At 44.5% G+C, this 22,760-nt stretch overlaps 1 protein-coding gene across 1 annotated transcript in view; it reads left to right on the top strand.

Annotated features, from left to right (window-relative positions):
• The window catches only part of LRIG1 (leucine rich repeats and immunoglobulin like domains 1), a 92,780-nt gene that overhangs the window by 29,276 nt on the left and 40,744 nt on the right, over window positions 1-22,760 (top strand). The window contains exons 2-3 of the mRNA XM_027640185.1: window positions 8,260-8,331; window positions 13,157-13,231. Coding sequence (XP_027495986.1) covers window positions 8,260-8,331; window positions 13,157-13,231 — 147 coding nt within the window. The remainder of the gene's footprint in view (window positions 1-8,259; window positions 8,332-13,156; window positions 13,232-22,760) is intronic.

Here is a 22,760-nt window from a genome sequence, read left to right as displayed (position 1 = left end):
CCATTGGGTGACTTTGAAATCACTTCACTTCTTGAAATCTCACTTTACTCTTTTCGGAACATGGAGCAGTTGAAATTCTGGGAAAACTCTTGTTGAGTGGGCCGGAATCAAACCCCCTCATGTGTCTTCTGATGCTGCAAAGGGATAGCAAAAGGTCCATAAACACCTGAGTTACCCAAGTGCTTTGTACATATGTTGTGGAGTATTTGCATATATGTATGATTATGTAGATTAAGATGAATATAATTTTTCTGTCTTAAAAATAGGAGTGTTCAGAGGAGATGATATTCCAAGAAAAAGAGAAGAAAAAAGCAGACGAGAACTCCCATTTTGCTAAGGTTATTAAAATAGGAGGAAATGAGATCCTAGGTTTTGTCAAAACACATTTGTGTAAATCAAACAGGGTCTAACATAAGGTGGCACTGCCCTGTTGAAAGAGACAAACAAGGCTGTGAAAGTTCCTTGGTGCAGGTGTGGAAGCCCCAGCAGCAGTGTAGTGTTACCCAGTGCTCTTGCGAAGGACTCCTGCCTCTCCTCAGACACCAGGAGTGTGGTTGCTCTCCTGTGCTGCCTGTTGGAGCCTGGGAGTCGACAGTAATGGAAATATTTACATTTACAGCCTTGTGTGAACAGACCAGCTGTGGTGGGTGCTCACCAGGCTTATATGTGCAGGCATCTTTACATGCCAGGAGTGTGGTCTGTGCTTGGTGAAAGAGCTGTGAGCACAGTGTGATAGGGCAAGGAGAAGGGACAGGGCTGAAAATGTGCCCCTGAAAGTTACTTAAAGGTAAGATAATTCCTGAATTCCTTGAGCCATATCAACCACATGCTAAATTAAATCGTAGTGTGGCATAATGCTTCTCAGTGGTGTGGTTTTAATTAGTATTCTTTGCATTAATGACCACATGCATCTGCTGGAGTCGGCGTGGTACCGATTCTTTGGGGATCATGCTGCAGGAATTTCCTTCAGACGGTATCGTTGGTCATGACTGAGAGTGATTCATGGTGCAGTTTTCTTGGTGTCTGGATGACCTCTCAAAGTTTGTCTTCACTGTCAAATTAGCTCATATTATGGCTTGAGGGTTGCCCTTAAGTTGACTCCCTTCTGCACATAAAGCCCCTTATATGAGCAGGCTATTAACCCAAGCTAATATGATGCTGCTACTGTTGCTAATTTGAACAAGGACATAAGTAAAGCCTGAGTGAGCACATTTGCTGAGCTGCTAACAGAACCTCTCAGTGGTGGGGCACAGCTTCACCCTCGTGGGTGCCGTGTGTGTCCTCCCTTTGTCTGTAGAGCCTCCTTCTCTCCAAAGCACTTAGAGCAGCGATCTGGGACATTCCCCTCTGTGGTGCCCGGTGTTTTGTTGTTCTTCCCTCCTTTTGGGAGGGATGCTTGGTGTGGGATATTTCTGTGCCCCATTTCAGAGTCTCTTGTAAGCTGGATACTTTGCCCAGGCAGGCAGTGCACTGTAGTCAGGGTACACTGTAAAAGAAATCACAAGGGGCTCAGTTTGGGGTGGAGTGGCTGGAAAGATGCCTGGTTGAAAAGGACCTGGAAGTGCTGGTCAGCAACCGCTGAACGTGAACCAGTGTGTGCCCAGTTACCAAGAAGGCCAGTGGCATCCTGTGGCCAGCAGGACCAGGGCAGCAGTGATTGCCCCCCTGGTGAGGCTGCACCTCAAATCCGGGGTTTGGTTTTGGGCTTCTCACTACAAGGCACACACTGAGGTGCTGGAATATGTCCAGGGAAATACAGTGGAGTTGGAGAAGGGTCTGGAGCACAGGTATGATGAGGAGCAGCTGAGGAAGCTGGCGTTCCTTAGCCCAGAGAAAAGGAGGTTCAGGGGAGACCTTATCCTCTCTGCAGCTACCTGGTGGGAGGGTGTAGCCAGGTGGGGGTCGGTCTCTTCTCCCAGATAAGAAGCAATAGGGCAAGAGGAAATGACCAGGAGGTTTAGGTTGGATATAAAATTGTTTTCACTTGGAAGGGTGTCAGGCATTGCAACAGGCTGCCTAGGGAAGTGGTGGAATCACCATCCCTAGAAATGTTCAAAAAACACGTGGATGTGGCAACCGGAGACATGGTTTACTGGTGGATGTGGTAGTGCTGGGTAAATGGATTCGATGATCTTGGAGGTCTTTTCCAACTTCAGCAGTTCTGTGATTCCAGGTATTGCTCAGCAGTGAGTGGGAGATCATGCTTGAGGCTGAACTGCAAGACACAGTGTGGGTGCAGAGCCCTTCAGTGCAAAACATGTATTATTTCTGCTCTGTATCCTTCCTGGGGAAGGAACTGTGGGCCTGTTATGCTGCATTTGGGAGCAGTAAAATGGGAGGTGAGGGTGTTGAAGGAAGAAAGGGGTGTAAGGATCTGGAGGTTTATATCAGTTTAGCAGGTGGATTCAAAGGAAACCCAGGAATGGTTGTGGTGGGCTGGGTGAGAGATTTCTCCAAGTCGAGGCTTTGACTTCTGGTAGTGCGTCAGCCACTTCAAAGGAACCTGCAAGAAATCCTCCAGAAGGTAATTAAGGGCTACATGTCTGGTATGTGAAAGCTCTTCCTGACTCTCATCACTGTGATGGCAACTCCATTTAGTGGTGATTTGTTTTAGGGAGAACTGAAAAATTCCCATTTCAGGGAATTGCCATGCAGTGCAGATGTGGGCAGCTGGCACTAGAGGCAGGAGCTGTTTGGCTGCTCTTGTCTCATGAGAATAGAATTTGGACTTGTCCTGTGCACAAGAGTAAAAACTGGACTAAAGCTGCTTCTTTCTGCCTGACAGTCCATACAACTGCCTGCATCCATGAATCTCTTTGATCACTTAATGCTTCAGCTTGTGAGGATTCTGCCATCTCTGGCACCTTCCAAGCTTGTTTAAGAGAAATTTGAGTGTGCTTTCTTCCCTGCACAGCTGTACACTTCTAGCATGGGCAACGTGCTCCCACTCTTTTTCCACCCCCTGGCCCCCATCCCCAGGCTAATTCAGCTGCAGCCATGCTTTTCATACCCAATCAAGTGTGCATTGGGGCCTCTGTTCCAGCACTGTAAAGCCATCTACAGACATGTGGGAAGAGGATGGTGCCTATTCAGTAAGCTGCAGACTAGGCAGCTATCTTTCGACGGATGAGCCAGAGGAATTTCTGTCGCAGGGCTCAATTGTTCTGGGCCCTCGGCTCCCTTTTGTGCAGGAGCAATGAAAAGTTGTGTTATGACAATGGTTGACAAAGTGTTTTAATGAAAACCACAGTTGGCAGTGGCAGAATTTCAAACCATCCTCCTTTTCTCCAATGCCTGTCATCAAAAGGTGCAGAAGCACTTTTGACATAATCTTCTGCACTGACAGATAAATGGTTTTGACGTAAGGGTCGGAAACCTTCACCTCTCTGAACAGAATTCAACCATCGTCGTCGTGAGCAGAGACCAGGAGCCGCATATGTCTCTATTCCTTTGTCTGGCAAACCAGCCATCTCTGTTTTCTAAAGAGAGGTGGCTTTTCTCTGCACTGGTCAAGTTCCCAAAGCAGAGCCAAAACCTGTACATGAACTCCCAGTCTGCCCTGCACTTTGGCCAAGGAGTTAGGATTGGCATCTCATGATTCAGAGAACTGTCTGATGCTTCCTCACTGGCAAGCAGGACTCTCTCTGTGACAGCATTATTACTTTTAGGAGGTGGTTTGAAGGCAGGCTACATATCTGGTTATTTAACAAGGCTTTCTTTTCAGTCTCTGCAGTGCTCAGTGATCCACAGTGCCAGTTTCTCAGTACCAGCTGAAGGCAAACACTGCTTTCTTATTTAGAGACTGGAATGGCTGAATAGACAGAACAGGGGCCTTCCCATATTGATTTAGCAGGCTCTCAGTTCCTGTTCATGGGCATCTTACTGACAAAAGGGGAAAACCCTGCATTGTTGGATTAGCCAATACAAGGAAGAATTGAAGTATGTAATGGATAAATAATATGCAGAGCACTTCTCATGCCATTAAGTCAGAATAAAGTTAAAAAACCCCCACAAACTCTCCCAGTTCAGTAGAAGCTGATCTGAAAAAAATCCAACTGAATGTTAAGGACCACTCAAGTTGGTGCTCTTGCTTTATCTTCTCTGCCAGCTGCAGAAGCTTCTGACCTTTGTAGGATGCTTCCCTGAACTCGCAGCGCAGGCTCTTGTCCCAGATTTATATTGGTTGAATTCTGTTTTCTTTCCACAGTTGCCTTGGAGGGATCAAAATATCCTCCCATGAGTAATTCAGCAGAAACACATACCCATGCAGAGGAGCAGGCAGAGCTCTGGACAGTCTGTGTGGGTATGCCCACGTTTGGGCTCAGCTTAACCCTGTGCGTAGGTGCCAGGAAATGGGCAGGACACACACCAAAGATATGGACTCTTGGGACTAGCATAAAACACTGTAGATGATGCTTTATTAAACTGCCACTTTGAAGACATGCCCAGAACGTGAGATAGCTCAGATGGTTAAGAGGAGTGCTGATTTGGGAAAGGCTTTGGGTGTTGATGGCTCTTTCTTTGAAGAAGACATTTTGGAATACTGATGGCAGAAACATTTGTTCAGTGATACATTGGGTACTGCATGGCATCATCCCAAGGGGCTCCTCAAGAAGGAATGCATTCTGTGCTACGGGAGAGCAGTAAATGTGACAGCTTTCAGCAGTGGGACAGCTGTGCCCCCAAGCTTGGCATCTCCACTCAGCTTGGAGAGACCAAACTGGTGGGAATGTTACGGCCCCTGCAGTGCTTCGTGCCCTGCTGTACATTTGGGACCCACGCTTAGGGGTGGGGGAGCATCATGTGCACCCATGACCTCAAGTTTTGAGTTCCCTTCTTTATTTGCATTACTGGAGCCCAACCAAGACTGAGGCCTCATTTCATCAGCATCGGGCAAACCAAGACAATACCTACCTCAATTTTATTTACAGTCTAAATAGACAAGACAGACAAAGGGTGGCTGTGGAAACAAAAGCTCCAGAGAGGTGATGTGACATGACCCGGTCACACAGCAGGAGATTAAGAGAGCCAGGAATAGACGGAGGTTTCTTGACTCCCAATGATCTATCTATTGGAGCACGTTAATTCTTTCTCTCACTTAAATGCTGTGACTTGCATGCCAAATAGTGCCTAGTGAGGGAATCCAAGTTCTGGGAAACACATCCTTTGATTGCTAATGCTTAAGGCTAGAAAGTCTTGGGTATTTAAGTTTTAAAGTACAGCTGGTGTGAGAAATTCAGTAAACTTTATTTTGGCATATCTGTGTAATTTCAGGTCTCCTACTTGTTTTGTACTGAGTATATTTTTAGCTTGCATTTCCTCACTGATTTTGGAGCAGTGTCTTGTATGTTTGGTGAGGATAGGTGGTGGTCAGGGTGGGTAGAGCGGGGAGAACTGAAGACTTGGACGTACAAGAAGTTGGCGTTCACCTGCATTTCTGCAGCAACCATTGAAAATTTTGTTGCTGAAGCAATGAAATACGGCTGTGCTGTCTGAAGAGCCAGCTAGTTGTGCAGTGACTTAGGTGTTCAAACATCTTGAATGGCAGCAACAACAATCAGAAAGTCATTTTGGATGATGTTAAACTGTGGCTGTGAAATCCCTCAATTTACGAAGACCTTTGTTTTTTTCACTTGTGAACTTCTGAAGTTCATATCAGTGTCACTCAGTTCTTGAGCTCTGGCTGAGCCAGGGATCTGGTCCTTTTGACAAGTGTAGGGATGATCAGTTTGGTGCTTTTGATTCTTGGGGGGTTTTTTTCTTCATAAAATAGCCCCTTAGCCTATTGCAGAGGAGTGTGTTGAGGAGAAAGGCATAACCTTAAGAAATGCAATGGTTGGCTGCAATAAAGGCATAGAAATACATGAAAACAGATGGATTCATGCACGGTCATGTCCACAGTTGTATTTCCCTCTTACAGTTTGTCACTAGTATTCGATGTCAGGTTGGGCTTTATTGTGTTGAGCCTGTAGGACATTACCTGTTGCATTTTCTCTTTTGCCTGGGGATCAGGCAAGGACAAGCTCCAACCTGATCTTGGTGTGTGGTTTTAAAAAAAAAAAAGTAGTAATGTAATCTGTGGGCAAATTGCACTTTAATTCGTAATTGTGCTATGAATATGGACTTGGCTTTCAAACGCACTCCGAGTTTAAACTGCAGTTTGACTTTTATTTAGATAAATGCCTTTGAGTTCATAGTGAAATGGATATCTGCTGTAGGCTGGTATTGATTTAAAGGTCTCTTGAGTGTTTTAAAAGACAGTAGGGGCTTACAGGACAGCATATTTTAAACCGAGATGCTTGGTTAGGTTTTACACTCCCATATAGCTTCAGTTCTAGATTCTGTTAAGAGCCAGCCTGTGTTGTTGATTTGTAGAGCCTTCTTCCACAGCAGCTGTTGGCAAAAATTTGAACATTTCGGGCAAGATGCAAGGAGCTGGCTGCTCTGAAGTGGGGAACAGCATGATCATGAGAGCTATCAAGTGATTCCTTTGTGCAGGGGAACGCTTTGAGGATTTCCCATAAATGCATTAGAAGAAGGCAGTTGATCAATATCTGCTTTTTAGCTTGAAGGGGGGTGTTGATCGCTTTGTGCTAATCATGCAAAATTGTTAAGCTTTGTAGTCTTTCAAGTCTTGGTATTTGTAAGGTTACTGTGGGCCCAAGTTTCTCTTTGCATTCCCACAGAGTGCAGTGGGTTGGCATGAGTGGTTCAAGCAGGTGGTTTCCATCAATGCTGTTCTTCCCTTTTTTTGTGTGTTTCTCAGCTCTTGTGTCATGTAGCTTGGGTTCAGTAGATGCCTCAGTGACTTAGGTCCTGTTTACCTGTTTGGGTTCCAGACCTGCTTGCATTCTGTAGGCACAGTTTTAAAGCAAGGAAAAACACAAACCAGGGAAGATTGGCTGGTTTTCTAGTCAGACTGGCTTAGTTGTTTGAATAAGCAACTCAGTGTTTGAAGGCTTATCTAAAATCAGGCCATGGATCTTTTGGGTTGTGTTCAGAGGTGCAGTAAGAGGGTGTAACCTCCCTGCAGAGGAGACAGGAGGGATGAATTTTACCCACGGTAATATCCTAGAGCAGGGTGTGGAGCAGAGTAAAATTAAAGAAGGTCCCCCTCACAATTTCCTTACAATTCACTGTGGTTGCTTTTCTGCTACCACCCATCAATTTGCCTCCTCCCTTGTTAGATTACACTCTCACAGAAACATGCCAGCACTGCACAGATCACTTAATTAAACCACTTGTTACTTTCTGCATCATTAGTCACTAGGTCTTAATTGATCTGTGTTCTCCTGGTTAGTCCCTGGCTGCAGGTTTGACCTGTCCTGTGTGGTGTGCTTGTCTTGGAGGGAAGACTCTGCTGTTCAGCGTGTGGTACTAAAGCAGAGCGTGGCAAAGCTCTTGCTTGTGGTTTTTGGAGTTGGTACTTTATTTGCATTAGTTTGGCTGTTTGCTGGCCCTAGCAATCCTTGCAGTGTGTTCCTTTCCAAAGCATGGTGAGCTCTGGATGTGTTTCCAATCAGGGATGTCCTGTGAGATGGGTCTGCTCTGCCATCAGTCTTTTTTTCAGATAATTGAGCACAACTCATTTGCCGTCCATCAGTGAAGTGCTAGAATGTGATTGAGATTTGGGCTGTAGGGTAGCTGGAAGGTGTTGGTTGAGGTTTTTGAGGACCAAAGCATGTACTGCTGCAGGGCTGAAAGCTGTATTTGCTGGTTAGAAAAACATTTACTGATATACTAATAATATAACGTTGTTAGAAAATGTAGAATATATTTTATGTTTACGCATAGTAAGTGTGTAAGTATCTATATGTGCACATTTTGTGTGTAACACACAGTGGTATGAAAAAATACTCCATGTGAATATAGCTATAAAATATTTAGTGGACGGTTTGTTGATTGTTTCAGTTCAGACTTTAATTTGTCAGGAAATATCCTATTCATCTGTGATTAGTTTTGTGGTTGTGAATAACCAATAGTAAAATAATAAATGTAATTGTGTAATACGAAGACAAATTAAAACCACACTAATCTAATGCAAAGGAGGGAAAAGCTTGGGGAGAGCTAGATAATATTTCTGTCATGGAACTAAACTCACTCTTGTATTCAGCAGGAAAATGCTGCTCTACCATTTAAGTTCTCTGTTTTAAAAAAACCCAAACCCTCCCAGTGTAGTCCAGAATAATTAAGATGACTGTGTTTTTGCTGAGCAGGGGAACTGCAGTTTGCTGATCCCACTGTCTTTTATTTTAACAGAAACCTGAGCTACAACAAGTTGACGGAGATTGATCCTTCTGCCTTTGCAGAGCTGTCGAACCTGCAGGAAGTGTAAGTATTCCTTCAAAGGTTTTAATTGTATTTTGCCAGGGCAGCTTGTGGGCCAGAAGGAAATTTTATCTTGTTTCCTAAGACAGCACCTTCCTTTAGCTAACTTGAATGAAGTCTGACTTGGTATGGAGGGTTTTTTTTCTCCATATTGTACCTGTGCTGGTTTTTTTTTTTTTAACTAATCAATTAGCAGAACACAACATTCCAATTAAAACAGCAGAGCTGTTATTGGAAATCATTGGAGTTTGCTTCCCTCAGTCTTGTGCAATGCTCCCAGGGAGCAGTTCAGCCAACACACCTGAACATACACATAAAGCTCCTTGCTGAAAGGATAACCCTGAAGCAAGGCAGAACAGCCTGGATTGTGATACCTGATGCCAACCTAGCCCAAATCTCCCAGGAAACAAAGGTGTAGTGTAGTGGATAACAAAGCACTTAACTGTGTCTCCTCCTTTCTCAGACATTTGTGCTCCTTTTGGAACCAGAACAAATTCTGTTTGAAGTCTGCCAGGAGAGGCTAGAACAGCAGAGCTGTCTTCTGCTCCGGTGGGGAAGAGAAGGAGCTGGTGAAGGACTCAGTGGCTCTGCCAGACAGCCCTTGCTGGCAAAATAAACTTTTTTTTTGGGGGGGGGGGGGGGAACTGCAGGATTTTCAAGCTCCTGATCTGTGTGGAAGCTCAGCAGTTAACACTCACAGAGTCAGCCATTCACAGGGATTCCTGGAGCTCCGATTTTGGGTTTGGAAAAACGAAAGTGACTGAAATTGCAGGCAGTGGGTTGAGGTAATGAGCTCCTGTTTGACTGGTGAATCGCTGGCATACTTGAGGTTTGGGCTCTGTTTGAAGAGCTACTGATGCCTCATGGGAAACTGAAAAAACATTTCCTTTCAGAAACAATACTGTGCTCTGTGTGTATCCTGCATTTTCTCTTGTCATCTGTCAGTTTTCATTAAGTTTTGGCTCTGGGGCTCAAGGAGGGGCCAGATCCTGTGATTCTGAAATAGGCAGAAGGTGGAACTGCCTGACTGATGCCACATTGGAGTATGGGGATTATTGTAGCATCTCTCCCCTGACCTGATTGCCCCTGGCTCCCCTGCTTACACTAATAGTAGGGACTTGCTAGGAATCATGACTAAGTTAGGAATATGCATCAGGAGTGACTGCAGTGCTCTGAAATCAGTTACTCATGATCATCCTCAGAGAGAAAGTGATGCAGGTCAGCAAAATGCTGCCTAAAGGATCTGTTTTCTCAGCTTCTCTTTAGACTGTGGAAAGCTTTAAATTACTCTGGGCTTAAAGAAGAGAATTGCAGCCCTTATCCCATGAGACTTCTGAATTATCCTAACATGACTGTGGCTTAGCAATAGCTTTTATTTGTGGAAGTGCCTGAAGGCATGTGACTTCAGGGGAATGGGGTGAGAAATGTGTATGGCTGCTGATTCCTTGGGGAGGGAACTCCCTTGTGAAGTGTGTGGAGGGCAGGACAAGCCCTGCACTGAACAGTTAGACACTATAAAAAGGTGTCAGGGTTTTGGGGGAGGTAATGCAGCCCACAAAGTAATGGTGAAGGTGGGAGCTACTTGCTGTGTCAGAAAGGCAGGGTTAGGGAGCAGGGAGAGAGCATAGGACTGAGTAGGAGGGAAAGGGAGCAGTCAGAAATGGGAGACTGGAAGGGAGGCAGAGGTCTGGAGCAGAGCCTGGAAGGCAGGCTCTGGAAAGTGTGAGGGAGAAGCTCTATTAAAAGCCCTATCTACCAATCTTGGTTGCTTTTCAATAACAGCTAAACCACAGACCACTGAAATAAACTTCATTTCACAAGGAGAACCACATCTGTATTGCCAGAGCATCTCCTTTCTGAGGGTTTTTTTAAGCACTTTACAAACATTCATGAAATAAGCATCATGCTGTGGCATGTCTTGAGAACAAGTCAGTGTTTTGCTGTGCATGCTGCGCTGGGCAAACCAAGGCACCCTCAGGGAAAGAGATTGCCCCAAATAATAGATGCATTGATAAGACCTGAAACCTCCCATGATGCTTCAAACATGGTGTCTGTGGTTCCTGAGCGTTACAGGAGGCTTAAAGCTCTGTGTGTGTCTCTCTGTGTGAATAATTAGTGTGATGTATTTTGAAAACATCTTGCTTTCCCCTGATTTTTAAGAAAATGTCTGCAGACCAAAAGATTTAAACTTCATAGCTTATCTTGGATGCTCTGTTGTGCTTTACTGAGATTGTGATAAAGTAATAGCAGAACTTACCCTACACTTTTCCCTTTCCTTGGGTTTAGGCAGTTGTTTGTGTGGTTTGTTTTGGTGGCCTTTTTGTGGTTTGAGCAGCTTTTCTTTCCTTTAAAGCTTTAAGTCTCTGTGGGATGAAATTTAGTGTCTCAAAGTGGCACGAAATACTGTAATCCCACGTGCTCTGAAATAAGTGGTGGAAGCTCAGGGGGTGTGCTGGGCTGGGATGTTACTTTCCTTCAGGACGTCTGTGCTTTCTCTCATCTCTTTTGGTGGCTTCCTCTAATGACAATCCCTGGGGTCCAGCCATTCTTGTACCTTGTTTGGAAGGGTGGGGTGGAGGGTGCTCCTTTGGGGGTAGGCCCTATGGTCCTTTCTGGGGTTTCCTCAGGTCATATGGATCAGGGGATCCACAAAAGTTATGGCTCTGAGATTTGCCAGCCTTATTTGTAACAAAGAAGGTAGTAGCTGTGCTAAAATTCCTCTCCAAACAACTCACCTTTTATTTTCTAAAGTGCCTTTTACTGAAAGCTCTGGAGAGCTGTGCTATTTTTGAGCAGGCTCCATTTCAGCTTGACACCAGCCTGGCAACTGGACTGTAAATATTTTATACGGGTAGCCCCCCCTCCTCCTCTGCCTCAGCATCCAGAGGCAGCGGGTTTGTGTCATCAAAGGCAAGGGCTGGGGAAGAGAAAGGAGACTGAAAGTTTAAATTTGTTGAGCCTGGCTGTTCTGGTTTGAGGTTTTTTTCCTTTTCTTTCTTTTTTTTTTATTTTTCTTTTTTTTTCATTCCTTTACATGGGAGAAGGGGAGGATGAGTGGGAAATCCCAGGCAAATACAGAACTTGGCTGTCTCCTCTGTGTCAGCAACTGGTGCCTGTGAGCCAAGAGAGAAAATGAGGTGGGAGAACCACTTCTGACTGACTCCTGACATGACAGGAGGCTGATATATGAATATCACACTTATGTCAGAGGAGCATTTGACCAGTTGTTAGACGCTTGTTGGTGTTGGAGCTGCTTAACCAGACTTGACCCAGGCTAGCAGGGGGTGGGCCTAGTTATCCTCCTTCTCCCATGGCTTTTCAAAAGATGCTCAGTTAGATGTTAATGAAGACATGGCACAAATAAGCATTTTAATGCTCTGTCCAACTTACTTTGTAGCTTTGGAAGCCCTAGACCTTGCTGTAATATGAGCAAGAGTGATCTTTTAGTTGCAGAGTGGAGCTCCTTGCTGAACTGCAATGCATCTGGCTGGCTTTTTTTTCCCTTACATTTTAAGGCATGGGCATAATGTCAGAGGCAGAGCTGAGGCTGAGGAAAGCTTTTATCCCAGCAGTGCCTGGAACTCCTCGTGAAATCAAATATCTTTCCTCCTCTTGGAGGAGCCAGAAGGGAAGCTCTGGGATGCATGTACCGCTGCCCTCTCCCACCTGCCAAAAATAGTTTGAAAGGAAAGAAGAAGAAAAAAAAAAAAACCAGCAACATAATTTAGGATTGCCCCAACTCGTGCCCGTGGCTTAGCACACCTAGGCTGTGCAGCTACAGGATGCTCTGCACTCAGACTGTGATCTTTCCAAGATTCCCTGAGGAAGGGGAGCAGTTTGAAGGCCACCAGTGGCTGATGGATGGGATCAGAGGTGGGTGGGGGTCCCAGGGAGCCCCTGTGTGCCTCCCACCTCGGCCTGGCTGGGACTTGGTTTTAATGGCTTCAGCATGTGGTGGTGAGGGGGGAGCGGGCAACGTGGCTGAGAAATTAGGTAATTTTCAAGCAGCCAGACAAGCGACTGTTACAGTAATTAATTGACTAATTCACCATACAAACAAGGGCTCTTTAAACCAAGGAAGAGCCGGTCACATGGCAAGGATCTGTTTTCAGTCAGAAAAACACTTCAAACATTAGGCCATTGAAGGGGACCTTTTTTGTGCTGGTGTTTGCAGGAGTGGGAGGTCTGTGATTCCGTGACCCTGGGGGGCTGCACTGTGCTCCCCAGCCGGATGCAGCAGGTCCCCTGTTTTTGGTGGCATTACTGTGGCCAGCACCACTGTTTTGTATGTGTGCTGCTGGCTTTGTGGGGAAATCCCTGTGGGCTTTCCAGAGGTTTTCCTGGTGTGGAGAGGATGCCTGAGGCTGGCACTCTCTTGTGCCCCCAGGCCCTGACCTGGCATGGAGGGACAAGTGAGGTTTGCTGCTTGGGGAGGGGGTTAAATCCATGTCCTGAGGCAGTGGGACCCATGGCTGTAGGTGCCAACAGTCTCCTGTCTCAGGCTTGCCTCTGTCGTGACTGGAAACTTGGGCAGATGGAGGGCTGTGGCACAATGCCTTCCTCAGTGGAACTTGAAGGGAGTGGGTGGAAGGGGGGAAAAAAGCCTTGATCTTATAAAGACACTACTGTGGGACCAGTGGTGGTAGCTCTCATGCATTAAAGAATAAGGTGGGGCCATCAGAGCCCCAGACAAATGTCATTTCTGCCCAAGTGTCAGTGTTCCTGGGGTCGTGGGGGGGCTGGATGAGGGAGTACCATGGCCATCCCCTGCTCCCATAGGCTTGGTCACGGGCTGCTTGCTTTAGCCATTCATTTCTGTTTGTTGCAGGCGCCTGGACAACAACGAGCTGACCACCATTCCCTCCCTGGGATCTGCTGCTTCCAGCGTCCGCTCCCTCCACCTGTAAGTCACTGCAGCCTCCTCCAGCTTTGGGCTCTCTGTGGGTGGGTTCAGCTGCCTCTGAGGGTTTCCTGTGTGTCACCCTCATTGCTGCTGAGTCTAGATTTCATTAATGGGCTGTTGGCACCTTAATTAAGAAACCTCACCTGGAGTAGCACAATTAGCATGAGGTTGGGCCTAGCTAATGTTGTTCATATAGTCAGTGGTAACTTATGTCAGTAAACTCCACATGTTGGTTGCATGTTGAATAAAACTTTTATTTTCTTCATCTGCCTTTGGGTTTCAACCATTATGTCATACTTGTGCTATTAAAGGAGTATATAATTTTATCTTTTCTTTATTGTTCTTTTTTTCTCCCTGGTCCTGTTCTGATCACTTCTTTTCTCTTAAAGCCAGAGACTGTTCATATCCTCATCTTTCAGAGAACTCATTCCAGACCTGTTTTTGTGGTTTATTTTCAACTTTTTTTTTTTTAAATTTTATTTTGAGAAAGCAGTGGTTGTAAAGCTAGGTTCCAGCAGAAGGTTTGAAGTTCCTCAGTTTGGTGTAAATGACCACAGAAGCATTAGACACCTGAGAGCCCTTGTGTATCTTCCACAAGGATCTTGGGTTGATGGTGCTGCTGAAGGGAATAAAAACATTATAATATCAAACTATTTAATACCTTAAGAGTGTGGATTTCTAAAATTATTTTTGCATGTGTCTGCTTGTAATGCACACTGAGAAGGAATTTTGCTGAGGTATGCATGATACCTCCCAAGTTCCTGGGAAGGGGAAGTGTTTATAGCTAATGGGGACTTCAGCAAAGTGCTGGAACTGTTTGAGTGATGGCTTCCAGCCTGCAGTGTACACCTGCAGGCAGGTATCCATATTTATCATGGATTTGCTACTTTTTGTAGTGGAAAATACCTGTCACCATATGACCAGGTGATTGGCTTCTCATGCTCAAAGGGCTCTGACTTACTCTGAGACAGCCTTGATCTGTTGACTAAAAGTACATTCCTGTCACTTAAATCAAGGACAGAATTGAGTGAACTGGCACTCTTCCTGCTCTTCCATTAGGCAGTGTTAAAATATGCAAAGCAGAACTACTCCCTCACTGCCTTAATTCAATTAAAGGATCTTTGCTGCAAACTGGTGTCCATATCTCACTCCTGGCATGAAGTGAGTTTAGCTTTTGTTTGAGATACGATACCTTTGATGTAGTTCTTGGGAATACCGTGTTCCTGCAGGGCTTACCAAGAGCCAAAGTGCTCCATCAGTGCTGGATCCAGCAAGCATCTCTGTTGGATGCATAAATAACCACTTCACCTCCTGGGCGCAGGGGTGGGTTGTGTCTCCGCAGTTATCGGGCCAGTCAAATGTCACATGGAGTTGGTGTGAAACCATCTTGTTTGATTTCTGCCCCTTGCCACCGCCTCTCCCTGCTTCTGTGACCACATGTGCAGTCTGGGTGCATGGTTTGGGGGCTGCAGGGCAGGGTGGTGCCTCCCCTGACACGAGAAGGCATCTGCCTGCCACTTGATCTGAGCTCACCAGGCTGCTGCATAACCCTATGTGTTGTGCATCAGGATTCAAAAAAGAGCTCCAGAAATCTGATTTGTGGGTGGAAAGCTTGCATAGAATTTGCCATCCAGGATATAGTTTTAGGCCCCCCAAGATTGGCTTTTCTTTCTCATGAAGTCTATAAATGATCTGAGTTTCACAAGCCCGTGTTGTTATTTTTGCTATTAATTTAGCCCTTGGCAAAGGACCAAATTGCTGGAGCTTTGGGTTTTTTATTCCTGAAATGAAATGAGCAGTTTGGAAGGGAGGAATAATCGCTGGTAGAAGGTAGTAGATTTACAGCTCCTCTGAAATTTCAGAGTGGTGCAGAGGGAAGGGGAAGGTACAAAGCCAAGTGATAAAAGGACGGTATTCTAAACAGACCTGCTTAGTATCACTTTCCAGAAATCTGCATTGCTCTTCTCAGCTGCTACACATAAATAACTCTGATAGTGGGATTTGTAATGCTGCTGTCATACCTCTGCAAGAAGGATCTCTTTGTTTAGCTTGTTTCAGAGAATACCACTTTTTTTTCCCCCTTGCTTGCATTTCCTTTTAATTTTTATCAGAGATAAAAATAACTTGAAAGATGTTTTAAAGTACCTGCTTCAATCGATGTTGCTGACTAACTCACATTGGAATGATTTGCTGAGGAAGTGAAGCTTTCTCCATCCTTGGGAGTCTTTAAATCAATTAGATAGCTTCCTAAAAGATGGTCCTTCAATTCAACTCCAGGTTAATGGGCTTGATTTGCAAATTGGTGGGTAAAGTTATTTAGCCTTGTGTGATGTAAGAAATCAGATTATATGATCATACTGGTTTCTCCTGGCCTTCAAATCTGTGAAGTAATAATTGGGGAGGCTGCCAAACCAAACCCAGAGTGAAGACTCATAATGAAGACTTGTGTACGGAGAAACTGGTTTATGTTTGAGTGTATAGTGTTACAGTGTATTCTTACTGCTGAAGAAAAATAAATACATTTCCTTTTTTTTTTCAGTGTTTAGAAATGTGTGAAGTGTGTTTACCTCACAAACCTCTGAAGTAGTTTTTGTATATTGCATGTGGTTAAGTATTTCCAAAGGGCTGTTAATGTATTATAAAAGCAAGGGTTGTATATTTGTCACTCAGAACAGTCCTTTTGAATGAGTTACTTCATCTCTTACTCTTCTTAAACAGGGGAAGAGACTTTTTCTCCTTTAGGATATGTGGGAAAGAAATCTGTCATACTGCCAAACTCACGTTTTCTTTAATGAGCTTTACTTTGCATTCCCTGTTTTTGGGTTTTCCATACCTGTGTCTATCACCCAAAACTTGCTTGACCCCACGTGTGTGAGGACCATGGGCCAGTTGAGTATTTATGTGAGAATCTGTTGCAGAGAGAATTCTCAAAGCTTTCTGCAAGTGTTTGGATGTTCTAGGCTGCAGATGGACACAGACATAACATATGTATCAAAAATGCTTTGCCCTAATACACTGCCATGAAGTTTAGTTCAGTTTAATTATTCCTCGAAGAGTCAGTTTGTTTGCCTTGCACGTTGAAAATGCTGCCAAAGTCGTTCATCTCAACAAGAGCAAACATAAGGGACTTGATAAAGCTTTTAATAGAACAGAAGGGAAAAATAATCTATGTACGAGTTACCAAATAAAGACAGACATTAAATGCAAACATCTGTTAGTGCAAACAAAAGCCAGGAAATTCAGCTGGGAGGGGGAGAGACTGAGTCTGGATTGATTCCGAAATTACATCGGAATAGCTGAGAGGAGAACCTTGCCTGAAATTCCCACAGCATTTGTAATTTAGCTGCAGTTCCTAGACTTGGACATTTGGGAGTTGATGGCAGGATGTTTTCACTGACATGCTCTTGGCTGAGGGTTTCCTATCTGAATGCAGCAAGAGTGTGTTAACTCTGTAGGCTCTCGAGGAGACTCTGTTACCTGATCTGGTGGGGAAGGGGAGGATGGAAGAAACTACCTATTTGCAGCAGAATTTAGTCTGTTTATCTCTAACTTCCTTGCTAACTTGGCCTGGAAGGACTCTTAGTCTTGCCAGCATGCCAGGTAAGAGGAGGACCTGAGCTGCAATCAACCCTGTTACTATGAATTTCCTACAAACCCCTGAGCTCAGCCCTTACTCTGGGCCTGTCTCTGTTGCTTTGTCTACCTGCATGTGGGTAAATGCATCCTGGAAGGTTTTGGGGATGTTTGCACAGGATGATGGAGGTGGATCCTTGTCCTCTGCCCTGGTTCCAAGGTGTCCAGCCTGGTTCAGGCAGCATCTTCTGATTCAGGCTCACCAGCACAGGCTGTTGGGCAGCTGTAGAGCTCAGCCTGCTAACCAGACCTCTGGAGCAAGCATGGTAAACAGAGCACACTGTGCCACATCCTTAGCTGGCTAGGAATTAAGGAAGTTAACAGATTAAACACTTAAAAATAACTTTCTTTTGCTGGAAGTCTTTTAAGCCCCCAACTATTTAGGAACAAAGGGGATGGTGACCCACAACAGTCAGCTGTGTGTTAGCAACACCCAAAGCTGTCTGAGATGCTTTGGCCCATCATCTTGTTCTGAATAAGCACAGATAACAAGGAAGTCAGAGAAGGGATTTTTGGAGCAAAAGAGTGTGAAATAGGATTAGCTGATTCACAAGAAGTGAATCAGTGACACTGAAGTGTATTTACTGGGGAAAGCGAAATCAATAGGACTACTCTGCTGCCAAACTGAGCAGAAAAGTCTCTTGAAGAAAATCAATCTTCTTTACAGACTCATTAATGTAAAGATCAATTCACATTAAACTGTGATTAAACAGAGGGCTAATAGGGGGAAGGTAAGTGATCTACTGTGCCACAGGCAAAATATGTCCTGTAAAATTTGAAAACAAAATACAGGGAGAACTGGAAGATGGGAGTGGCAGGGAACATATGAGGGCTTCTTGTAAGGACTAGTGAGCTCAGATGCTGATTGGGACAGCATGGTCGTTGTGGAAAGAAGAGTACTCCGTGGTATTCCATCTGGATGTCAGGAGTAAGATAGGTCAGAGACTGCAGCCAGTAATTTCTGCATTGAAGTCATTGCCATTTGACTTGCATGGTTTCTTGAGCTTTTCCTCCAAGTGTTGGGAACTTTTTTATAGTTCTGGTTAAATTAGTCACATAGTTAGTAACATGACCCTTGTTTCTTGTCTGACTTTGATTTTCTTTGTATCTCATTAGACCTTTGTACTAGATGAGAGTTGACTGGTTCTTGCCCTAATATGGCAGAATCAGGATCATGCTATTGATCTTACTCCTGGAGTTGTTGCCTCATCTTTTCAAAGTAGAAGGCTTGGAAAAGCAGCTGTTACTTCAGTGCTGCTTGCAGTATTTCACTCATGTTTGCAGAGACTCTCTCTGAAGACCCATATGGTCCATTAGATTCTTTGAGCTGCTGTTTTCCTTCCACCCAAGACAGACGTGTATTTCGACGTGAGCTGAAACAATGCAAGCAGTCATTGTGCTCTGCTGATACAGGTGGATCTTGCAAATAAGACTTTCCTTCTGCAGGCTTTCTCAGGATCTGGTGATGTTGAGATGTGTGACTTTAGTTCATCTTTGCTTTTCAAGTTAAGATGATGAAGACTTGCTTGAGCATCAGAACAGCAGCTCCAGTTCTGCCCATGGCAGCCTTTTCCTGGTGATCTCTGTTAGAGGAAAGAGCTCAAAACTGCTGCATCTGTGCTGTTTATAGATCACAGCTGAAGCCTGAGCTGGTCTCCACACGATTTGTGAGCTCACTTTGTGTTCCTGGCTAGGCCAGAGTAAAAACTTCTGTGTAGGTGCCGTTGATAGTTGGGAAGTTTGGCTTAAATGAGGAAGGGAGGTTTGAGCTGACACCATAGTATAGACATAGCCTTGGAGGCCATTTGTGGCCTGGGATCCTGCTGTGCTAATTGCTGTACAAACACAACAACTGCCTTGACCCCCAAGAGATTTAATCTGCAAGTCATCTTTGCTGGAGTTAAAAAGGGATGATCTAACAATTAGAAATAAGGAGACTGCTCTGTTAATTCCATCTGGGTCGCAGCAAGAGGTTTTGTGCTCATAAGCACAAAATCCAGATGACTCAGACGCAGCCGTGCGCGGGGTCTGGTTGAAGTCAGCAGGCTCTGATTGTGTGCAGGACGTGCCTTGGGCAGCTCAGAAAACCACGCTGCCTGATTACTGGCACAAAGAAAACTCTCTGGGAACTAAGGAAAGTGATACATGCAGGTTGTAGATACATAAGTGGGAGCAGATTCACCCCCACCCCCTGTTTGCATTGCTTATGGGGTGTAATGTCTGCAGGGGCCAGTTCTCCAGTGTTTACTCAGGCAATTCCCCTTGGAGCTGGGAGAGAGGGTTGTTTTCTGAGGGTTTGGTCCACAGTACAGGCTACACTACTGAGCTTCTATTTTTGAATGTGAATGTACTGACATAGAAAGGGGAAATAGAGCAAATGCTGGCAGTCAGGCTGTTCAGCGTGCAGCAAAGATACTCTGAAACCCACCTCTCCTGGTTGTTTTGCTCAGAGTTTGTAATAAGGCTGTGGTGTGTAAAAGTCTGCAAATATTTGAGGCCAAAGATTGCAGGAACCTTTCCCAGTGGAGGAAATTCTCATTAATCATGTGCTCCCAATCACCAGAAGAGATGCTGTTTTGACTTCTCTTTTGGGCTGTTGGAACTGTTCTAATCATTTGCATGTCCTCTTTGAGCCTTTAGATATAACATGAGCACATGGAAATGGCAAAGGATCTGAGGTTATTCCAGGGAAATGAGTAATCATTTCTTCTAGAAAAGCAACAGCAGTACAGCACTTAGTTATCAGACTCAACAAAAGAGCATCAGAAAGTAATCTGGGCACATATAGAGGAGTGCAAAAATTGTCCAGAAGAAAAAGATAGTGAAAGTTGGTGGCAGCTCATGGAATAGCAGTTACCCCTTGAGGATAAGCATTTTCTGCAGCTGTGGCAGCTTCTTCTCTGAGTAGAGAATTGCTTTGAGCTGGGTCAGGTCTGCTCTGGTGTCTGTGTGCTGCTTAGCACATGGCTGGACTCGTATTTGTCTGGAGGAAGGAGAGGACACAAGTGGTCTTGTGGGACAGAGCACAAGGTTAGGAGTTGGCATACTGGAACAGGATCTTTTTGTGTGTGACCCACATATTCATTACATCCCAAGAACAAGTAAATTCCTTTTGGGTGGGTCTGCTTCCTCTGAGCCGAAGAGGATCTACCTCAGGGCAGATGTAACTCATGAATGTAAAGCATCTCCTGGTGCATTTTCCAGGGGCAGGTGCATATTATGTGCAATGCACAAGATGGTTACCAAGTTCTGTCCCTCTACAGATCAAGCCCAGATTAGTTGTTAGGGTCATTTGCAGCCATGATCTTTTGTTAAGGTCAGTATGAAAAATAGCCTCATATTTGAGCCTTAGAATAGGCCAAACTCTACTATTAATATCTGTGGTAGAGTGACTGTCTCATTTAATGGCATATGGCAAATAAAGCACATGTCTACAAAAGCAATTCCTTTGTTAGACTTCACAGACTGAGCAGATTTCAAATATAAATAACTTGCTGAGTTGAAAGTTTCTTTAGCATGTTGGAGTTTCCTGCCTAAAAAGTGCTAGTAATGGATATTTAGTTTGCTCAGAGGTGAGTAAAAGCAAAGCTGAAGCTGCAAGAAAAGCAAGTTAACTTAGAAGTTTTCTCTCTGAAAGCTTGGGAGATTCAGTTTTATAATTGAATTTAACTAAAGTAACTAAAATTGCACAAAATCAGGAAGCTATCAGTATGTTCTTGTGCTTCCTTCCCCATTGAGATTGCCCAGGTGGAATGACAGCTGGCAGTGAGGACTGTCTTGGTTGTTAGACCAGTGGTACTTGCTCAGAGAGCATCAAATAGATGCACAGTGAGAGGAAAGAATAGGGTGGGGGTAAAATTGTGATTTTTATTTTTAAGTAGTGTGGCATAAAGCACTTTCAAAATACATCCATTTTGTTACCGTTCGAGCACCCTGGAAGGCTTGAGAATGGGCAGTGTGGTTTAGTTCCTTTGCATATAAGAAGGCTCAAACGTGTTAAAGAATGAATTCTACCCTCATTTTACAAACTGGGCTTTGAACCACATCAGTTTTGCAATTTACTTTATCCTCTCTACTACTCTTAACACTTCCATCATGGCTTCCATGGCACCATTAGAAATAGTGTAGGGTAAAAAGCATTAGTGTAAACAGTATTCACTAAAATGTGATCCTGCTGTGTGCAGGTTGGAAAAAATTAGCAGAAGAAGTCTATAGAAAGCTCATTTTTACATGAATAAAAGCTGGCTTTGTGCTGGATTTCCTGTTATTTGTAACCCATGTCAAATCCCCCAATTAATTGCAGAGGTGAACAATAGAGATCGTGTCAAAAGTTATTATCTTACTGTTGCAAAACCAGCCCTGCTGGGGGTGTGCAGCGTGGAGAATGTGATTGCTGGTTAAGGTAGACAAGAGAGTGATCTGTCATACCTTTAATGAAGTGATCACTGAAGAGGCCACCCTCCCTTCACAGTGTGTGCATAACTCTTGCTTGTTAACAGGAATTCCACGTGAATATTGATTGGGAATAAGTGGTTGGGTGAGTACATGTTCTGCCTGTCAAACCATTTAATGTTCAATTGCACGAGGGGGAAAACAGCAAAGGCAGCTGGAAAGTGAAACAGGAGCACAGGGTAAAAAGACAACTGTTAGTGGTGGGATATGAGCAGAGAAAAATGAACAGGGGAGAGGGGTAGAAAAAGAATCTATAAATGGCTCATTTTTAGACTTAAAATACCGTCTCCAGTCCATTATAGTGCAGGTCACACTCTACATGGAAGCAGTTGCTGAACTGCAGTCAGGTCAAGGCATTGGGCTTTCTGTAATCCTTGGTGCCTTGGAAAAGGAACACTTTTGGTGGTCTTACTGAAGACTTTTTTGCCCTCCAGATTGTTTTATTAAGAGAGCTGTCATCTTTTTCAAAATAAGAGGAACTGAAGAAGTAAGTGGTCTTATTAAAGAAACTTGAAGAGCTTATTGGCTCAGTGGTGGTGAATGCTTACCATTGACTTTACAAGATCTCCTCTAGGAAAGCTTGAACAGACAGTGTTTTACACCAGCCTGGCTTAGCACAGTAGCAGTTCTAGTCCAGAGCTCAAATTTTCAGTTCCCTGGATCTTTTGGCACCTTGTTCTGGAGTTTCCAAAGCACCCTTCCTACTTGACAGGCTTTATTAATAACAGGGTGTCTAGACTTGTTAAGAGCAGCTATTTTCTTCGCTAGCTTGACCATTGCTTTTCCACACAGGAGCTGCTCCTTCTTGCAGGCTGAGCAGTGTGAGCAGAGCTCGGTGGAGTCTGCCCAGAGGCAATCCCAGTTCCGGTGACCTTGCTGACAGGACAGATAAGCCCTTTCAACAGAGCCCAAGTGTGTGTCATGTTGGAACAGACTAACCCGCCAGCCTATCTGCATCTCTCAAGTGTTAACAGGAGTTTGACTGGCCAGTCAAAAATGTGTTTCTTCAATTGCTGCCTTCTTCCAGGAGCAAGTCTTTTAGCAGCTTCTGCTGCAAGTTCAATGAGACTGATGGTCTGGAGAGTAGATATATTCAAGTGTGTTGTCCTTTATTTACCTCCCTTAGCATCAGCGCTCCTGTGTAGTTAAATCCATGTGGTTTTGTTGTGTTCCTGTTAAAGGTAGGAAAAGCCCCTGTGTCACATCACAGCTCAGAGGCACAGACACTGCCTATCAAGAAGTCTGCTTGCAGTTGCAATTTGGATTAATATTGCAGCATTGTGGGCAGAGCCATCACATTTAGGTTGCACTTAAATTTCTTCTCTGCCTGTGTATTTTCCCCTCCTCCCTCATGTGGAGAGACAAAAGCAAAACAAAACCACCCACAAAACGCATGCACTCGCTAGGCTGTGGTGGATCATCTTTGATCGTTTATTACACAAAG

This window comes from Corapipo altera, unplaced genomic scaffold (assembly GCF_003945725.1).
Source record: "Corapipo altera isolate COAL_440 unplaced genomic scaffold, ASM394572v1 55, whole genome shotgun sequence".
NCBI lineage: Eukaryota > Metazoa > Chordata > Aves > Passeriformes > Pipridae > Corapipo > Corapipo altera.
The sequence above is the reverse complement of the archived record's forward strand: the minus strand, read 5'-3'. Positions and strand labels throughout refer to the sequence as shown.